At 43.1% G+C, this 17222-nt stretch overlaps 1 protein-coding gene across 2 annotated transcripts in view; it reads left to right on the top strand.

The window, feature by feature from the left end:
* The first annotated feature begins 1087 nt into the window (after window positions 1-1087).
* The window catches only part of LOC307093826 (protein mono-ADP-ribosyltransferase PARP14-like), a 67142-nt gene continuing 51007 nt past the window's right edge, over window positions 1088-17222 (top strand). For both annotated transcript variants that reach the window (XR_013813003.1, XM_079762099.1), the window contains exons 1-5: window positions 1088-1333; window positions 8025-8158; window positions 8884-8917; window positions 12536-12772; window positions 15269-15505. Coding sequence is in view for 1 of the 2 variants with exons in the window: in XM_079762099.1 (XP_079618225.1) it covers window positions 1147-1333; window positions 8025-8158; window positions 8884-8917; window positions 12536-12772; window positions 15269-15505 (829 nt within the window). In the remaining variant the exon portion in view is untranslated. The remainder of the gene's footprint in view (window positions 1334-8024; window positions 8159-8883; window positions 8918-12535; window positions 12773-15268; window positions 15506-17222) is intronic.

Genomic DNA, 17222 nt, shown 5'->3' with positions numbered 1-17222 from the left:
AGACGGCTATTGTTGTGTTGGCTGTTGTCATATTTTTACTTGACAATCTAAGAGAAGAGAGGTCAATGTCCCTGACGAAATACTCAGGAATTGCATGTTTTAAAAATTCTGTGGCACACTGGTTGAGAATCAGCCAGTAGCTCACGCCATCTGTCATCCCACATCCTTCATCCAGCCCCCCAGCTGTGCCTTCAGTATGGATTTGGAATCCTACCTTTTCTCAGAAGGTCCTCCTCTGCCAGCACCCTGGTCTCAGCCACTCCCTTCGCTCACCTGGGACAATACAGTAGCTGCTTGGGGGTCTCCCTGCCTCTTCTCTAGCTGCCACACAACAGCCAGTGGCTCTGTGCACGTACAACACAATGGCATGCCCTCTTCTCAAACCTCCAAGGTTATCCCCCATCATCCCTAGGCCACAGGTTACATCTCACCTCCCCATAAGCCCTCCCCAGCCCCTCCTAATTTGTTCCATTCCGTGAACACCTATGTGTTCCTTCAAAGAGCACTCATTCCGCTGTGTCCTAACTCCTCTGCCCCACAGCTCCCTGAGCTCAGAGAGGGCAGGAACTGTGTCCATCAGTTGAATCCACCCCAAGTGCATGTCACCTTGTAAATATTATGTAAAAAACCTGTGGTTGTACTGTCCTCTCCTCCAGCCCCCCATTTCTAGACATACAATATTAGTAAATCAGGGAACAAACTGCAAAGGAAGGAAAATGAGGTACAATTCAGACAGTTAATTGATTGTTGAAAGTTCCCAAATGGACTTCAAATACTCTAAAGATCCACAGTTTGATGAGCCAGTTTATTTCCTTGTCAAACGTCCTGTTGAGGCAAAAATAAAACTGCAGGAAATCTTTTGACACAAAACTGCTGATTTCACCTGTGGCTTATGTGTGTGGCAAATGAGCCCTCAGTTTAGGGACCCCTGTACACCAAAATACCTGGATGGCCTTTGCCCTGGGCCCCAGAGGAAAGTGAAGGTTTTGAGGGGGTGACTCATCAAATCTGGGGTTGCTGTTTACAGCCAAAGGCAGTAACCTTAGAGCAGGGAGGAGTTTTCCCCTGAAACGAAAGCGAAAGAGGCAAAGTTAACTGCCTTGAGCTGGGGTAGCAATAGTAGTCTTGCCCTGAACAGGGCTGAGGATGGCTGCGCCCGGCTACTTCCCGCTGCTGGTCGAGGGGTCCTGGGGTCCCGATCCCCCGAAGAGCTTGACCACCAAGTTGCAGTTGTACTTCCAGAGCCCGAAGAGATCGGGAGGCGGGGAGTGTGAGGTCCGACAGGAACCCGGCAGCCCGGCCCGCTTCCTGGTGCTCTTCCACCCGCTTGACGGTGAGCGGGACCCGGGCGGGGGTGAGGGGAGACCATGGGGCTCTCCCTGCGGGGACAGGAGGACTGGGGCGCGCAGCGGACCCGCTCCAGCTGCAGCAGTTGGGGGTGGGCGGGTGGCAGAAGGGACCAGAAATGCGCGGGGTCCCTGCGGTTCCTCTGCCCCGCGCTTCTAGGAACTCAGCGGTGCGGCCTCTGCCCGGAGGTGGCAGGTGGGGCAGAACCGCGCCAGGTAGAAGGAGAGGCGCTGAGAGCCCGGGCGCTCGCCTCCTTTGACAAGGCTACAAGGTGCGTTAACGGGTTAATACACATGTGCAATGGCAGCGTTGCATCTCCTGTGCTTTTGGTCTTCTGCCTATTAAGGCAGCAGTTGTAGAACTCCCCAGGTTGATGGGAACACGATTTTAAGGGAAGAGAAAGTTTCCCAGGATAGAAAGTCCAAATAAACGTTAGGGAGATACATTTGGTTGAAAATAGGTACGCTGATTTCTGTTGGGAGAGACCATGGAAATCAGACCTTTGAAGAGATTCCTGCAGTTACTCTGAGTGAGGACAAGGGAGTCCTTAACAATGAAAGTCAGTGGGGATGGAAGGGACATAGGTGTGTGCTGTTCTGGATTTGGTGACTGATCCTGTGGGAATGGGCAGTGCTCCGTTGTGCTCCATTTGAGAGGGAGGGAGAGGGAGAGCCCCTCTTCTTCCTGTTAATTTTTAGGGTGGTGGGGGGGAAGAAAGGGGCTAAAAATCAATGGAAAAAATATCTTCTGGAGAGGATTAACAACAAAAACAACAACAACAACAAAAAAAAGAAAGAAAGAAAGAAAGAAAGAAAGAAAGAAAGAAAGAAAGAAAGAAAAAAAGGAAGGCGAGAGCAAATACTTCACATCTGCTTGCTTAAGACACCCACCAGGTCTTTACGGGGAGGCAGGTGAGCAGACACTCCCAGAGCTCACACCTTTTCCATTGGAATCTCACAGGGGAGGATGTGGACAACCCCTAGTCCCGCTTTCCTTCCCTGGATTTGAGAAGCCTTTGGGCCAGAGGAGAGGCAAGGAGGCTTACAAGGCCATGAGAGCAATTGGAAAGCTTTAAGCAAGGATCCAGAAAGGAAAGAGGAAACCCAGCGAGGAAAGGGGTGCACAGATTGTGTGAAAGAAGTGAGGCAGGCAAGGGGCAGGAGACAGGAGACCTGCTTGGCTCAAGAGCTTTATGGAAACAAGGTACACAGTTTTCCAAAGATTAATTTCACCAAGGAATGCACAGAAGGGCAGCTGTATGATGTCAGTCATTTCCTCAAGAGATGTTACCACTTTGATTCCAACTGTTAGCATCACCATGGTTCTGGCCTTTAGCAATGCTTCTTTCTCTTTAGCATCTTAACTTCAGCAGGTTAAACAGACACAGCCCAGCTCTGTCCTAGAGACTCAGGAGCCCAGAGTGTGGGTGGGTGAGAGGGCATCGCTCTTTGAACCAGCACCCTCGGTGATTAAAGCACTGAAGTTTGAGAATGCTGGTTGTTGATGTCCCTGGATGAACAAAATGGGAGCCCATTATAGGAAATACACACAGCATAAAAATACAACCAGTGCAAAATATAATTCTGTGATAACATCATTCTGTTCTAGTCCTCAAAGTAGAACCAATTTCAGTCTCCTGCCAGGCTTCTTCCTTCACCTGTTCTAGCCCAGGACCCCCTACCTTCACCCCCAGGCCGCCCCAATGGCCCCTTTGTGTTACCCCCAGCACAGACATCTCATAATCCCTGAAGCTGATGACCTTTTATGGTCAAAGTTCTTGGAGAGTGGAAAGTCCCAGTCAGTTTCGGTTTCCTATCAGAAGACTCTTTCTCAGCAGCAAGTTGCCAGGAAATTGCTAACAATGAATGACCTGCCCTGGCAGTCCTAGGCCAGGAGATCTTGTCTTTACAGGGAGACCCATCCCCTCCACACCAGGAAGTGGCCTCAGCAGGTGCAGGGTGGTGGTGTAACACGACTTTAGTCATATAATTCACATAATCAGGCTGAGCCCACCAGCATTTCTCTGTAGAAATCACTGCAAAGCACACTGGAACTATTGAGAAGCTGCATCTTAATTTTATATAGTTAATTGAATTTCTGAAAAGTTGTGTGTAAATTGACTTGGAAGATTTTTGGATGTGTACATTTATTTATCATCCTCTCTGGTCTAATTTGGCTCCTGATTATTGTCAGTCTCTTTGGGGTAAGGAAACCCATTAATAAAAGCAAATGTGGATGGTTTGAAATTGGTGCAGAAAGGACATATGTCAGGGTGGCTGGACATCAGAGATTCAGCCTTATTCCTCCCAGATTCACCTTTTCCTTGTTGGAGAGCACTTACTGATCTTGCTGCCATCTGCCCTCTTGAAGTAGTGGTGCTCATGCATAGTGCACACAAACAGGAAGGCACATTTATTTATTTTTAAATTATTTTTAATTGATTTCAGAGAGGGAGGGAGAGAGAGAGAGAAATATTAATAATGAGGGAGAATCATTGTTTCGCTGCCTCTTGCATGCTTCCTATGTGGGATAGAGTCTGAAACCTGGTCATGTGCCCTGACCGGGAATTGAACTGTGACCTCTTGGTTCATAGGTCGAAGCTCAACCACTGAGCGCACCAGCTGAGCCAGGGTGGCATTTTTATTTTATAATTTAATTTAATTTAATTTGTTTAGTTAAGTTTATTCTCACCCAAGGACATTTTTTCCATTGATTGGAAGAGTTAGGGGAAAAGGGAGAGAAAAAAAGAAACACTGATGTGAGAGAGACACATCAGTTGGTTTCCTCCTGCACTCGCCCTGATTGGGGCCAGGGGATGGAACCTGCAACCCAAGTACGTGCCCTTGACCGGGGATCAAACCCCTGGCTCTTCCAAGGGCGGGTCGATATTCTTACCATTGAGCAACACCGGCCAGGGCCAGGCTGGCACATTTAAATGCATGGCCCTAGCCAGTGCCGGGTTCTATCGATTCCCGTGAAGGGCACATGCCCGGGTTGTGGGCTCCATCCCCAGTAGGGAGTGTTCAGCAGGCAGCCGATCAATGATTCTCTCTCATCATTGATGTTTCTATATCTCTCTCCCTCTCCCTTCCTCTCTGATATCAATAAAAAAATAAATAAACAAATAAATGCCCGGATAGGACTCTATCAAAGTCTAGGGAATAATAAAAGGAAGATATCAAAGAGGTCCATGGACAACCTGACTTATAAAACTTAACTTCCTCTCTGGCACCGGGTTCTTATCCAGCCCTTACTCAAGCTTAGGGCAGCCCCTTAGGAGTCTCGGTGAAGACTTCTTTCTTCCCATAAAGAGTGAAATTTGAGTCTTATATTGTTTCTGGGGGACTCTTTCATGCAGTTGACATCCTACCCTTCCATGGATGGTTGAGGTGGGAAAGCTATTAAAGCCCCTCTTTTTGAAAGATTCCTACCTGTATCCTTGGCCTCATCAGGCCAACCATATCAGAATGCAACATGGTAACCCAACATGCATGGCAGGGCTGCAACTGTGAACAGTAGGGAATTCTCAAAGGTTTCCCTTCACCCTGACATTTTTGTACCATCTGACTATGTCGACCACATCTCCTCTTCTAAACTCACTCCCTATTCTCCACGGAGATACTTAACTTTGCCTTTCTTTCTCTGCCTTCCTCTTCTTATAACGTACATTTGCATAACTCTTGTGTGTGTTACAAAATTCATTCACAGACCACTGGTTTGAGTGAGAAAACAGATTTAAGAGAAGTTCAGATTGTTTCTCATTTATTTATTTATTTATTTATTTATTTATTTATTTATTTTAATAAATCTTTATTGTTCAGATAATTACAATAGTTTCTCCTTCCCCCCCCTGCATAGCTCCCCTCCACCCGGTTCCCACCCCACCCTCTGCCCTTACCTCCCCCACACTGTCCTCATCCATAGGTGTACAATTTTTGTCCAGTCTCTTCCTGCACCCCATACCCCTTTCCCCCTGAGAATTATCAGCCCACTTCCTTTCTATGTTCTTGATTCTATTATATTCACCAGTTTATTCTGTTCCTCAGATTTTTAATTCACTTGATTTTTGGGTTTACTTGTTGATAGATATGTATTTGTTGTTCATAATTTTTATCTTTACTTTTTTCTTCTTCCTCTTCTTAAAGAATACCTTTCAGCATTTCATATAATACTGGTTTGGTGGTGATGAACTCCTTTAGCTTTTTCTTATCTGTGAAGCTCTTTATCTGCCCTTCAATTCTGAATTATAGCTTAGCTGGGTAGAGTAATCTTGGTTGTAGGTTCTTGCTATTCATCACTTTGAATATTTCTTGCCACTCCCATCTGGCCTGCATAGTTTCTGTTGAGAAATCAGCTGATAATTGTATGGGTGCTCCCTTGTAGGTAATTAACTGTTTTTCTCTTACTGCTTTTAATATTCTCTCTTTGTCTTTTGCTCTTGGCATTTTAATTATGATGTGTCTTGGTGTGGTCCTATTTGGATTCCTTTTGTTTGGGGTTCTGTGCGCTTCCTGGAATTGTAAGTCTACTTCTTTCACCAGGTGGTGGAAATTTTTAGTCATTATTTCTTCAAATAGGTTTTCAGTATCTTGCTCTCTCTCTTCTTCTGGCACCCTCATAATTCTGATGTTGGTGCGCTTGAAGTTGTCCCAGAGGCTTCTTACACTATCTTCAATTTTTTGGATTCTTTTTTCTTTTCTGGTTGAGTGTTTTTTGCTTCTTTGTATTTCAAATCTTTGACTTGGTTCTTGCGTTCCTCTAGTCTGCTGTGGGGGTCTCTTGTATAATATTTTTTATTTCAGTCAGTGTATGTTTAATTTCCAGTTGGTCCTTTTCCATATCCTCGAGGGTCTGGCTGAATTTATCGGCCTTTTATAGGAAATTCTTGAAAAACCTTATAACCGTGGTTTTGAATTCTATATCCAGTCGTTTATTTTCCTCCATTTCTTTCATTTGTGATCTGTTTTTTTGTCTCTGCATTTTCGCTACTTCCCTGAGTTGGTAGGGTAGCTTTGTGTGTTAGGTTTCCAATATGGCCCAGTGGGTCAGCCTCCCCAGTCACCTGAGGTGGACACTCTTGGTGCACCCCTTTGTGGTCTGTGTGTACAGCCTTGTTGTAGCGAAGTCTTGATTGTTGTTGGTATCACTGGGAGGAATTGACCTCCAGTCCAATTTGCTATGTGTGTCAGCTGTGTCTACACTGGGAGACCTGTGCTGGACATAGCCTTATAGGACCAGACTTGTAAAATTGCAAAAGCCTTTGTGCTCAGCTTGGATGGGGCGGAGTCTCAGAGCTGAGCAGACAGTCTTGGCTTCCTGTCAGCCCTGCCCTTATGTGCGCGCCTCCAGACCTCTGCCTTCCGCGCTCCCCTGAGTTTCCGCCTAACAGTCCATATTCCCCCAGGCTCACCTTGAATGGGGTTCAGTGCAGTCGGAACTGGGGTTCAGTGCAGTCAGGAGCTTCCGATTCCCTTCCATTAGGGAGAGTTAGCAGCAACCTCAGCAGTCAGTCTTGCGTGCACTCTTGAGCGTGCGCCTCCAGACTCCTGCTGCGGCTTCCTCTCTGAGTCTTCGTGTGCCTTTCTCTCTACCTGACAGTCCAGACTCCCCCCGTATGAGCCTGGGTCCATGGCGTTTCGCCCGGAACTGGGGTTCAGTGCAGTCAGAACTGGGGTTCAGTGCAGTCAGAACTGGGGTTCAGTGCATTCGGGGGCTTCCTTCCCTCTCCCACCAGAGAACGCCAACCAGGCACTCAGCAGCCCTTCCTCTCCGCGTGCGCGTCTCCATACCTCAGTCTTTTTCAGCTCTGATTCTCCGTGTGCTTTCCTCTTTCCTTCTAATTGTAGAATTTCCACTCAGCCAGCTTTCCTGTGGTTCTGGGTGATGTCCGTTCTGTCTTTTTGTTGTAGTTTTGAAACTGTTGTGCAAGGCAGCAGTTTAGGTGTTTACCTATGCTGCCATCTTGGTTTCTCCCCCAGATAGTTTCTCAATGTCACTCATCTAGAGTTGGAATTCTAATCCTGGTTTTTTGAATGCTTATGTTCACTGTTCAGTTTTTTTTCACTACAGCCCAGCTGCCTGCTGTGCTATTTTTTAAAAATCTCTCCATACATTTTTTTCCTTTTCCTTTTCCTATCAGATGTGAGGCTTTTATCTTCACAAGTTAAAGAATTGATTGAAAAACTTTTTAACTAGGCTCCTGGCCATTCTGCTCCTGGTTACCCGAGTCACCTTCCTAAAACATGGCTTTTATTATGCCAGTCCCAGCATCCAATCTTCACTGCTCACCATGACGAATGCTTTAATTATTTCATTTACTAACAATAAATATTGCTCCTTTTCTGAGTGCCCACTGAGCATCAGGTACTATACTAAATTCTCTATGTTTCTTCTATTTAATCCACGTAACACCCATATAATACAATCTTTATTAATTGCTTATTATACAAGAAGACTAAGGCTTTGGGAATACTTAGCTTAAAAAAAGTTTAAATATAGAATTCAAATCCATGTCTGCTTGCTAAACTTTTCCTTTTTTTTAACCACATAAGGTCTCTCTTGGGGAAATGACTCAGTAATTGATTGATAATGACAAATGCTTTGAAAATATGGAATAATTTTGTGAATAAAGATTGCTTGATGGTTCTCCTTCTCTTTCTTTTTTTTTGATATTTCAGTTCGGCAGAATGTTCTGGAGAGAGAGAACCACGAGTTAGCATGGCCCGGAAAAGGAACATTTAAGTTAACGGTCAAGTTGCCTCCAGCCCCAAAAGAAGTCCATGATGCCTCTAAGGAGAAAATTCCAGCAAATGTAAGTAAAGGAGCGAGTAGCCAGGAAGTAGGCTGTTCTCCCAAGTTGTGCGGGATGGGAAGCACACTGAGGAACACCTGGTGGAACAAAAAATACAAATCAAACTGCATGAGAAATGCAACTTACAGATGTGGTGGGATAGGTATGGGATAATGAAGGAGGAGGCACTTTTTCTTCGATGTTAGACACTTGAAAAAGTCAAGATTTGGGGGTTATAATAAGGGAGGTTTGAGATGTAAAATTTTTAGGTTGCTCTTAACCTGGAATGTACTGTATTTGTTTTACATTGTTTTGAGGAGATAGTGATCCATACTGCAAGTACTAAGTATTTCCTAAAATGGTATAGTAATAGTATTTACCTTGTTGGTTTGTTGGTTTGTTGTGAGGGTTAGATGAGACAACCTGTGTAAAGCAAATGGTACAGTGTTCATAGGAAAGACTCAATAAATGTTAAATGGGGAAAAGATGTAGATCTCACCCCATGCCTCAGACACTTGGTATTCAGTGGGGTTTCTGTTATTTGTGACTAATTTTTGCCAGTGATTTTTGTTTTGAGTAACTGTGCCACTACACATGGGGGTCATTGAAAAGCATTATCGCTGGAGTTTTCACTATTGTGTCTGTTGATCCTATATCTCTAGGTTGGTCTCAGGCACATTTTCTTAATGTAAAGAAATTTGCATTATTGGAAATTTATTAATGCTACACTATTGTTTGAATTTCAGGAATCCAAGACCAAAGAACATGCCAAAGAACCCGGTAAGGTCTCAATTGAGATGACTGGCCTTCACGAGGCAGTTTTGCTTTGATTAAAGATGGCACTTGTAGACATCATCCTTATCTTCTTTACTTCAACAGGCAGGTTTTTCTCAGCTTGGCGATGCCTTGGGCTGCATCCTCTTTATACTCTCCGACAGCTGTTCAGAGGGTCAACATTGGGGGAGTCACTTAAGCTCTAAGGGCTCATGTCAGAAGGATGGAAACGGCTCTCTCTGTGGGGATTAGTAGACACCTTGCAGTTGAGGGGAGGTCTAAGAGGTGCCTGGAGGAAGGTGATGAACTGACCTTTAGAGCCCACTTGTGCCCAAGCTGCCATCGAGAAGCAAGTACATGACGTATCAGTGAATGATGTATGTGGCTAAGTCAGTTTCTGAGCACTGGGTGTGGAAAGTGCTGTCCTCAGGAGCCACTACAGGAAGGTGTGGGTCCTCCCTGGATGAAAGCTTCTGATGGTGCAGGATGGGGGTGCACGATGGGATGCAACCCTCCAGACCAGCAGCAGCTCTTCTTGTCCCATCTGCTGTAAGATAGAGCCCGACACCTAGTGGCTGTTGTGGAGTCTGTTGCTTAACTAGTGTCTGGGTGTTAGCCTGTAGCACCTGACATTTACTAAAGAAGCCACTACTTTTCTGGGCTAAGCAAGGTGTTATAAAGGGGAGGAAATGGTGAAATATGTTGAATGGCTGAGCAAGAGAGAGAAAGTGATACATATCCAGATCTTAAATTCCAAAAAAAGTGTAAATATTTTCTTTTAAAGTAGAAATTGTCTTGAGAACATGTTTAGATTTTTGCAACTTTCTCCTTTAGAAAATGGCACTAGGATGAGAGCTTGGGGCCATTGTCAGGACTCTAGAATTTCATTGGAATGGTGAGCAAAATGAGGATGGAGGGTGGTTACCTAGTAAGTCCCATATCTAAGGGATGAGGAGAGCAGAGGACACAGCACCATGAAGGCACCAGGCATTCCTGAAACCCCTAGCTTCAAGTTAAAGATTGACAGGCAGTGACAGAGCAGGGAAAGGCACACACCAACATCAGGGGATATGAGCACTAAGCCAGTGTCCTGTTTCAGGCCAAGCTGAGCTGGGTTGGGCCTCAAAGGTGGAAACCAGCAAGTTGAAGAACTAGAAGAGAGACGAAAAAGAGCAGAGAAATACTGGTCACTTGTGTTCAGCAAATTCTGTTTATTCCAAGTCTGTATTTCAAGCCTGGACCCTCTTCCAAATCTCAGAGCTGTGTCTGACCTTTCTGTTGGAAAATATGTTAGCACCAACGTGTCTGAAGCCACATGTGTCATCTGCCTCCAAACCAGTGCCCTCTTCTGTCTGTTTTATTTCTCTTCAAGTGCATAACCAGTTTGCCCATCACCTACTAGAAATTTGTCTTTTCTTTAAGCTTTCACATATGTTGGTCTCATTCATTCCTCACTCACCCCAGGCCCCTAATATTACTTTACAAATCCAGCATGGCAGGAATACCCTGCTTGGACTCTCTGTACCTGATGTCCTTCTCCTTAAATCTGACCAGTCCTGTGTATTGCTGGATATCTGGTCATCTTTTTCACAGAAACCTTCCCTGGATCACCTTACCACCAACTGCAAGATAAAGTCCAGACCACATTCTGGCTGAAGCTGACTTTTCTGGCCTCATTTTTTACATCTCTGTACATGAGAGCTCCTTGAGCTTTATTGGTCAGAACACCATTTCCTAAATAGTTTGGAACAACATGATACTCGGCCTGTATTCTGTTGCTCACAGTACTTACTCTCTACCACACTTTTCTCTGCCTAAATTCAATAGACCCTTCAAGATCTACTCAGATTCCTCCTCTTCTCTAAAGCCTTTCTAAGCCAGCCAATCCCTTTATCTCTCTTTCCTGGAATCCTGACTTAATTGTTGGTGCTCTTTGTAAGGCAATGCCTCTCTTGTGATGAAGCTTCTAATAGTGGGGTAATAAAACTATATTGCTTAACAAGGCTCTCATCATACGCTCTGCCCAATACTCTCATTTTTTATTTTTAAAAAATATTTTATTGATTTTTTACAGAGAGGAAGGGAGTGGGATAGAGAGTTAGAAACATCAATGGAGAGAAACATCGATCAGCTGCTTCCTGTAAACCCCCTACTGGGGATGTCCCTGCAACCAAGGTACATCCCCTTGACCAGAATCGAACCTGGGACCCTTCAGTCCGCAGGCCACTGCTCTATCCACTGAGCCAAACCGGCTACGGCAATACTCTCATTTTTTAATTAAGAGATGTGCCCAAGGTCACATGGCTAAAGAGTGGTGGAGTCAGGTGTTGAACTCATAGAGCCTTACCCCCAGCCAGTACTCATTCTGGTTTGTCATACCTGTCTCATTGCATGCTAGTTTATGTTGCTATTGAATCCTCAAGCTATTTCTTATTTGGCACGAGTGTTTGTGTGTGTGTGTGTTTCTTGGGGTGATCTAACTGCTGTAACAACTCCCCAGATTATAGTGTAGTGTAGTTGGCAGTGAGGGTGGTGGGTGGAGTCTAGACTCCTTTATGCAGTCATTTGGGAATCCAGGCCTCCTTGATACATGGCCTCCCATGTCACTGCAAGAGAGAATGGAGATCCATATGAAGGAGACACGTATTGGTCGTGCTTGGAAGTGGAATTCACCTCTTCTTCCCATATTCCATTAGCCACAAGAACTCTACTATAGGAATTTAACTCTAGGAAGTCTGGGCAATATTTCCCAGAAGGAAAACAAAATGGATTTGATAAGCACATGACTTTTTACTCTGCCATAATAAACATTTACAAATATCAGTTTCTCTTCTCATTTTTCTTGAATACCTCCATTAGAAAAATAAGTTCCTTATCTAATGCTTTTTGTATGTACCCCTCTCCACATATCCAGTACCTTCAACATAACAAGGGCTCCAACTGAATAGTTGCGCAGAGAATGTCTAAAGATCCTATTATACCCATCATGCTTCACTGCACTGGATTAAGCATAATGTGAGACTGACTTTATGTATATGTATAACTCACTTATGGTCAACAACGGGGAGGAACAAGCTGGCTGGAGTGATTGCTATTCACTGAGTTTGATGTGCACATATAGCCCTCTAAGCCATTTTAATTTCTCTGTGTATCTCCTAGTCATTCAGCGCAAGCATCTTTTTTCTCTTCAGTGATGGGAAGTACTGCTTTTCAGGGCATAAAGTGTTAGATCGTGCTCATGTTCGGCATCATCAGATATTCTTGCTTTCCTCCAGTGGTCCAAACACTAAATCTCCAATTCAACGAACATTCATTGAGCCTCAAGTATATACCATGTGCTAGCAATACCAAGATGCATAAACATGTTCCTTGCTTTTGAGAAACTGAGTTCAATAATTATACTATGGTGCTGTGATAGAAGTATATGTCAGCAGAAAAAGGTGTAATAAAATTGAACATCATCATCATAATTCATTTATGCTAAAAACCTTTTAAGATCTGTTTTTATTTGAGTTAGCTAAGAGGTTGGGAAGGAAAGAAGACAGTGTCTTATGATAATTTACTTTGTTAAAATCACAGTAAAGAAATATAACATCTTGACCTCTGTTTTATTCCTAAAATCAGATGCATCAGAAGATACACAAATGTCTGTCAACAGAGGATCAGAAAAAATGGAAGATATCCCAGAGCAATGTGCAAATATTCCCTCTTTGGTTGCATTTGAAAATCTCAAAGCAAATGTGACTGACATGATGCTAACCTTGTTGGTGGAGAACATAAGTGGCCTGTCCAGTGATGATTTTCAAGTGGAAGTAATACGAGATTTCGATGTTGGCGTAGTTACCTTTAGAAAATACATAGGTAAGATGAAGTGACCCTTCTTTTCAGTCTTCTTTGCACAGCACGTTTGGGATTTGGGACACCCAGCTAATGGAATGTCTCGGAAAGTTTGACTCTTCCTAGTAGCTGGTTATAGAGGACTTTTAAGTTAATATAGATCCTTTTTTATTTGAAAGAGAAGCAATTTTGTTGTGAATCCTAATTATGGCATGTTTAATAAATTAAACTTATTGTCTGAGTTTTGTTTGTATGTGTGTGTGTGTGTGTGTGTGTGTGTGTGTGTGTGTGTGTATGAGAGAGAGAGAGAGAGAGAGAGAGAGGACACAAACAAATGAAAATCTAAATGAAGTCCACGGATCTTAAAGTGAGTGTTTTCATGTGTTACCTCATTGAGAGAAGTAAATATTGATCTGTGTTACCAAACTGGACTTGAAGTAATAATTATAATACTAGCAAATACTCAAATGCTCTTACTGTAAGTCAGGGACTATGCTAAGCTCTTTACATTAATTAATTGATTTGTTCCTTTCAACAACTTTTTGAGATGATTATTATTATTTCTGATTTTACACCTGTGAAGACAGAGGTGCAGTGATGCTAATAAATGAAGAACTGGATTTGAACCCTGGCAGCATACCTTTATCCAGCCTGTACTGTTATCCCCTTTACCATACATCTTCTCAGTGTTTTCATGGTCATCCACATATGCAGGGAGAGTAGTGCATGTGATGCAGAAAATGAGTGCTCTTTGAGGTCTGAGGGAGGAGCCTGTGAGTTGGAAGAGCCACCTCCAGACAAATGGGGACATTTTCCAGTTCCAAGCCCTCACTGTTCCATAGCTGTGGCAGTGGAATGGTTCATAAAGCGCACAGATCATGCCCTGGCCAGGTGGCTCCGTTGGTTAGAATGTTATCCCATGCACCAAAAGGTTCTGGGTTTGATGTTGCTGTTTTTCTCTCACATTGATGTTACTCTCACTCTCTCCCTTCCTTTCTCTCTCAAATCAACAAAAACATATCAGGTGAGGATAAAAAAAGAAAGAGCAAGGCCATGAAGTAAAAATTTCAGCTTCAACATTTAAGTAATTATCTGAGGTTGGCCAAGTTACTATCCTCTGTGTGCTTTGCTTTCTTCACCTATAAGATGCGGATAATAAAACCTACCTTATTCAGTTTCTGTGAGAATTAAAGAAATAATGTTTGAAAAGCTCTTAACATAGTTCCTGGTAAGGACATGATAAGGACTCAATAAGGGAGCTATTCGGATTTCAAATTTATGATTAGTTCTCATAAAGGTAGAACTAAATGGACTTGCTTTTGTTTATTGAGCAAAAATTTTGAATGCCTACTATGTGCACATGTCTAGGTGCAGTAGTATTAATTCGAGATTTTGATGTTGCCGAGATGAATAATTCCTGGTCCCTGCTTCTGAGGAACTCCTATGGGGCAGGGTGGAATCCAGTACATAAATGAACAGTGAAGATCAAGAGGAGAAGCTGCCTCCCTTGGCTGTGAATAGCAGGCTGTGGGGAATGGGAGGAAAGGGGACCCAAAAAAGGCAGCGTGGCTTTGCCCTGCCTACGTCCTTCTATGAAGCTTAGACTCCAGCAGTACCAGGCTGTCAGGTCCCAAATATACTATGTTCCATGCCATTGCTGTTCTCTCTGCCTGAAATGCTTCCTCCCTTATCTATCTGGTAAACTCTTCTTCATCCTTCAAAACTTAGATTGGTGACTACTTACTCTGGGAATCCTTGTCTGAGTGCCAATGTTAGTCTTCCGGTCTCATGTGATACCACAATAGACCACTTGCTTGCTTTCAAGACTTCCTCCCTCCTGGAAGGTGAATGTTCAAGAACTTGATATATTCCTCATTCTCTCTCCCCAGCTCCTAGCACAGTGCCTGACACAATGTGGGCCCAGCATCAATATTTATTTATTTGAAAGAGATAATGGGGTCCAGTCCTGAAGGAGGAATAGGACCAAGATAAAAATTGGAGGAGGGCATTTCAAGCACAGGAAACCATATAAACAAAGGCAAAGGAGAATGGGTTTTCATAATAATGACTAGTTTTTGTGGCAGTATGAAAATAAAATGAATGGCACGGAATAACCAGAGGGGATATTTAGAAATTAGTTTGGAGTCAAATAGCAAAGGACATATTTCACCTAGCTCAGGAATGTGAGCTCATGCCTGCAGGTAATGGGGAGCCATTGAAAGACTTGAGAAAGGGGTGAAGTGAGGAGATTTGAATAGTAGAGAGTACTCAGGTGGTTATATCAAGGAGGGTTGGAGCGGGCTGTCAGCGGAGGTAGGGACACAACTCTGTGGTAAGACATTCATAGATGCATCATTGTTCAGAGACTGGGAATTTTAGGCAAATAAATTCACATTTAGGAATTAAAATCTTGCACCTAAAAATTGAGTGCTTAGCTCCCCTCTTTATCTCTATTAATTCAGACAGTTTTTGGTATAATATAAAGATATAATTTTCTGATTGGTTAATTTTGGTTTGCAGATGCCATGAAATTTGTTGAAGATTGTGCCATGCACCATTCAGTGACACGACTTCAGCTCTCTCCAAGACTTCTGGAACCGACAAAAACAATCATGGTTGAAAACCTGCCGCCTGGTGTTGACTCCTATAATTTGAAATGTTTATTTGAAAATCCTCAAAATGGAGGGGGAAGAGTTGTCAGTATTGAATGTTTTCCTGAAGAGAGTTCAGCTCTGGTAGAATTTTTTGACAGAAAAAGTAATGTCTATAAGCCTGATTTTGTGTACCTTACCTGGCATAATTTAAATATGTTAGCAGATCTTATTATTATAGTTATCAGTTGAATTTTGATGTATTTTATTTTTATTCGTATATTTCCTTGGTAATCTAATTAGGAATTCTGTTCATCTGGGATATGACACTTAATGTGTCCAGTGATTCAAACATTAAAGAAGTAATGTCACATTTTTGAAAGATATAAACTTTCTCTTCTAAGTCTCTACCTATGATAACTGAAAAATAATATAATTCTTAGAATCCTGGAAATACTGTGTTAAAAAAAAGAGGTTATCTGCTTTTTATCTGTATACTTGGCAGAAATTCTCAAGTTAATTTCAACAAGTTTAGGTAAAGAAATATTCAGAAACGCATAAGCTCCTAGAAAGTATCACTACTTCCCCTTTCCCCTGTCAGGGCCATCATTCAGAAGTTAATAGGGGCGATTTCACATGATCGGTGGGTGCAGTGACCTTGTGGAAACCATGTCCACCTGAACCTCAGAGAAGCACTCCTGAGGGATTGGTAGACATAAATTGCCAGTTCTCTGAGATACTTGCAAAGTCGGCTTGGAGATTCCATTCATGTTCAGAGGTCAAGGCTGAGGAATCAGGGAACCTGACTTCTTAGGGAAAGAAGAAACATCGTGTTTGGGATTAAATGGAGGAGCATGAGATAGGATCATGTGATATGCCACCCACTTAAGATAAATTGCTTCATGGGGTGCATGAAAGAACCTCCCTTCAGCTTTTATAAGTTGGAGAAAGTGGGGTGAAGGTATGGTTTAGCTTAAAATAGAATGAAAGACCTAGTGTTCCTTGGGCAAAGGTAGAGAGCTACATAAAGCTGTCTACCCTAGAACTTAGCTCCCAACCAATAGTGGGAGTTGACAACTTTGGGGCTTTTGAACATCTTGAGGGAATGGGGCAGTTGGGTGTGTCCTCAGAATGCCTAGTTACCTGGGTACCACTAACAGTAGGAAGTATTTAATTGAGGCTTATTTTATTTTTAAAAATTTTTATTGTTTAAAGTATTACATATAGTATTACATATGTCTCCTTTTTCGCCCATTGACCTCCCCCCACCCACTCCACCCCCCAGCATATGCCTTCACCCCGCTAGTGTCTGTGTCTATTGGTTATGCTTATATGCATGCATACAAGTCCTTTGGTTGATCTCTTACCCCCTCACCCCCCGCCTACCCTCATAGGTTGGACAGTCTATTCGATATTTCTATGTCCCTGGTTCTATTTTTGTTCATCAGTTTATGTTGTTCATTATATTCCACAAATGAGTGAGATCATGTGATATTTACTTTCTCCAACTGGCTTATTTTGCTTAGCATAATGCTCTCCAGTTCCATCCATGCTGTTGCAAATGGTAAGAGTTCCTTCTTTTTTATAGCAGCGTAGTATTCCATTATGTAGATGTACCACAGTTTTCTAATCCACTCATCTGCTGACGGGCACCTAGGCTGTTTCCAAATCTTAGCTATTATAAATTGTGCTGCTATGAACATAGGGGTGCATGTATCCTCTCTGATTCGTGTTTCTGTTTTCTTGGGATATATTCCTAGAAGTGGGATTACTGGGTCAAATGGAAGTTCCATTTTTAATTTTTTGAGGAAACGCCATACTGTTTTCCACAGTGGCTGCACCAGTCTGCATTCCCACCAGCAGTGCAAGAGGGTTCCTTTTTC

The sequence above is a fragment of the Cnephaeus nilssonii genome, assembly GCF_951640355.1.
Source record: "Cnephaeus nilssonii genome assembly, chromosome: 3".
NCBI classification, from domain to species: Eukaryota; Metazoa; Chordata; class Mammalia; order Chiroptera; family Vespertilionidae; genus Cnephaeus; species Cnephaeus nilssonii.
Note: the sequence above shows the minus strand (reverse complement) of the source record. Positions and strands in the feature narration are given on the sequence as shown.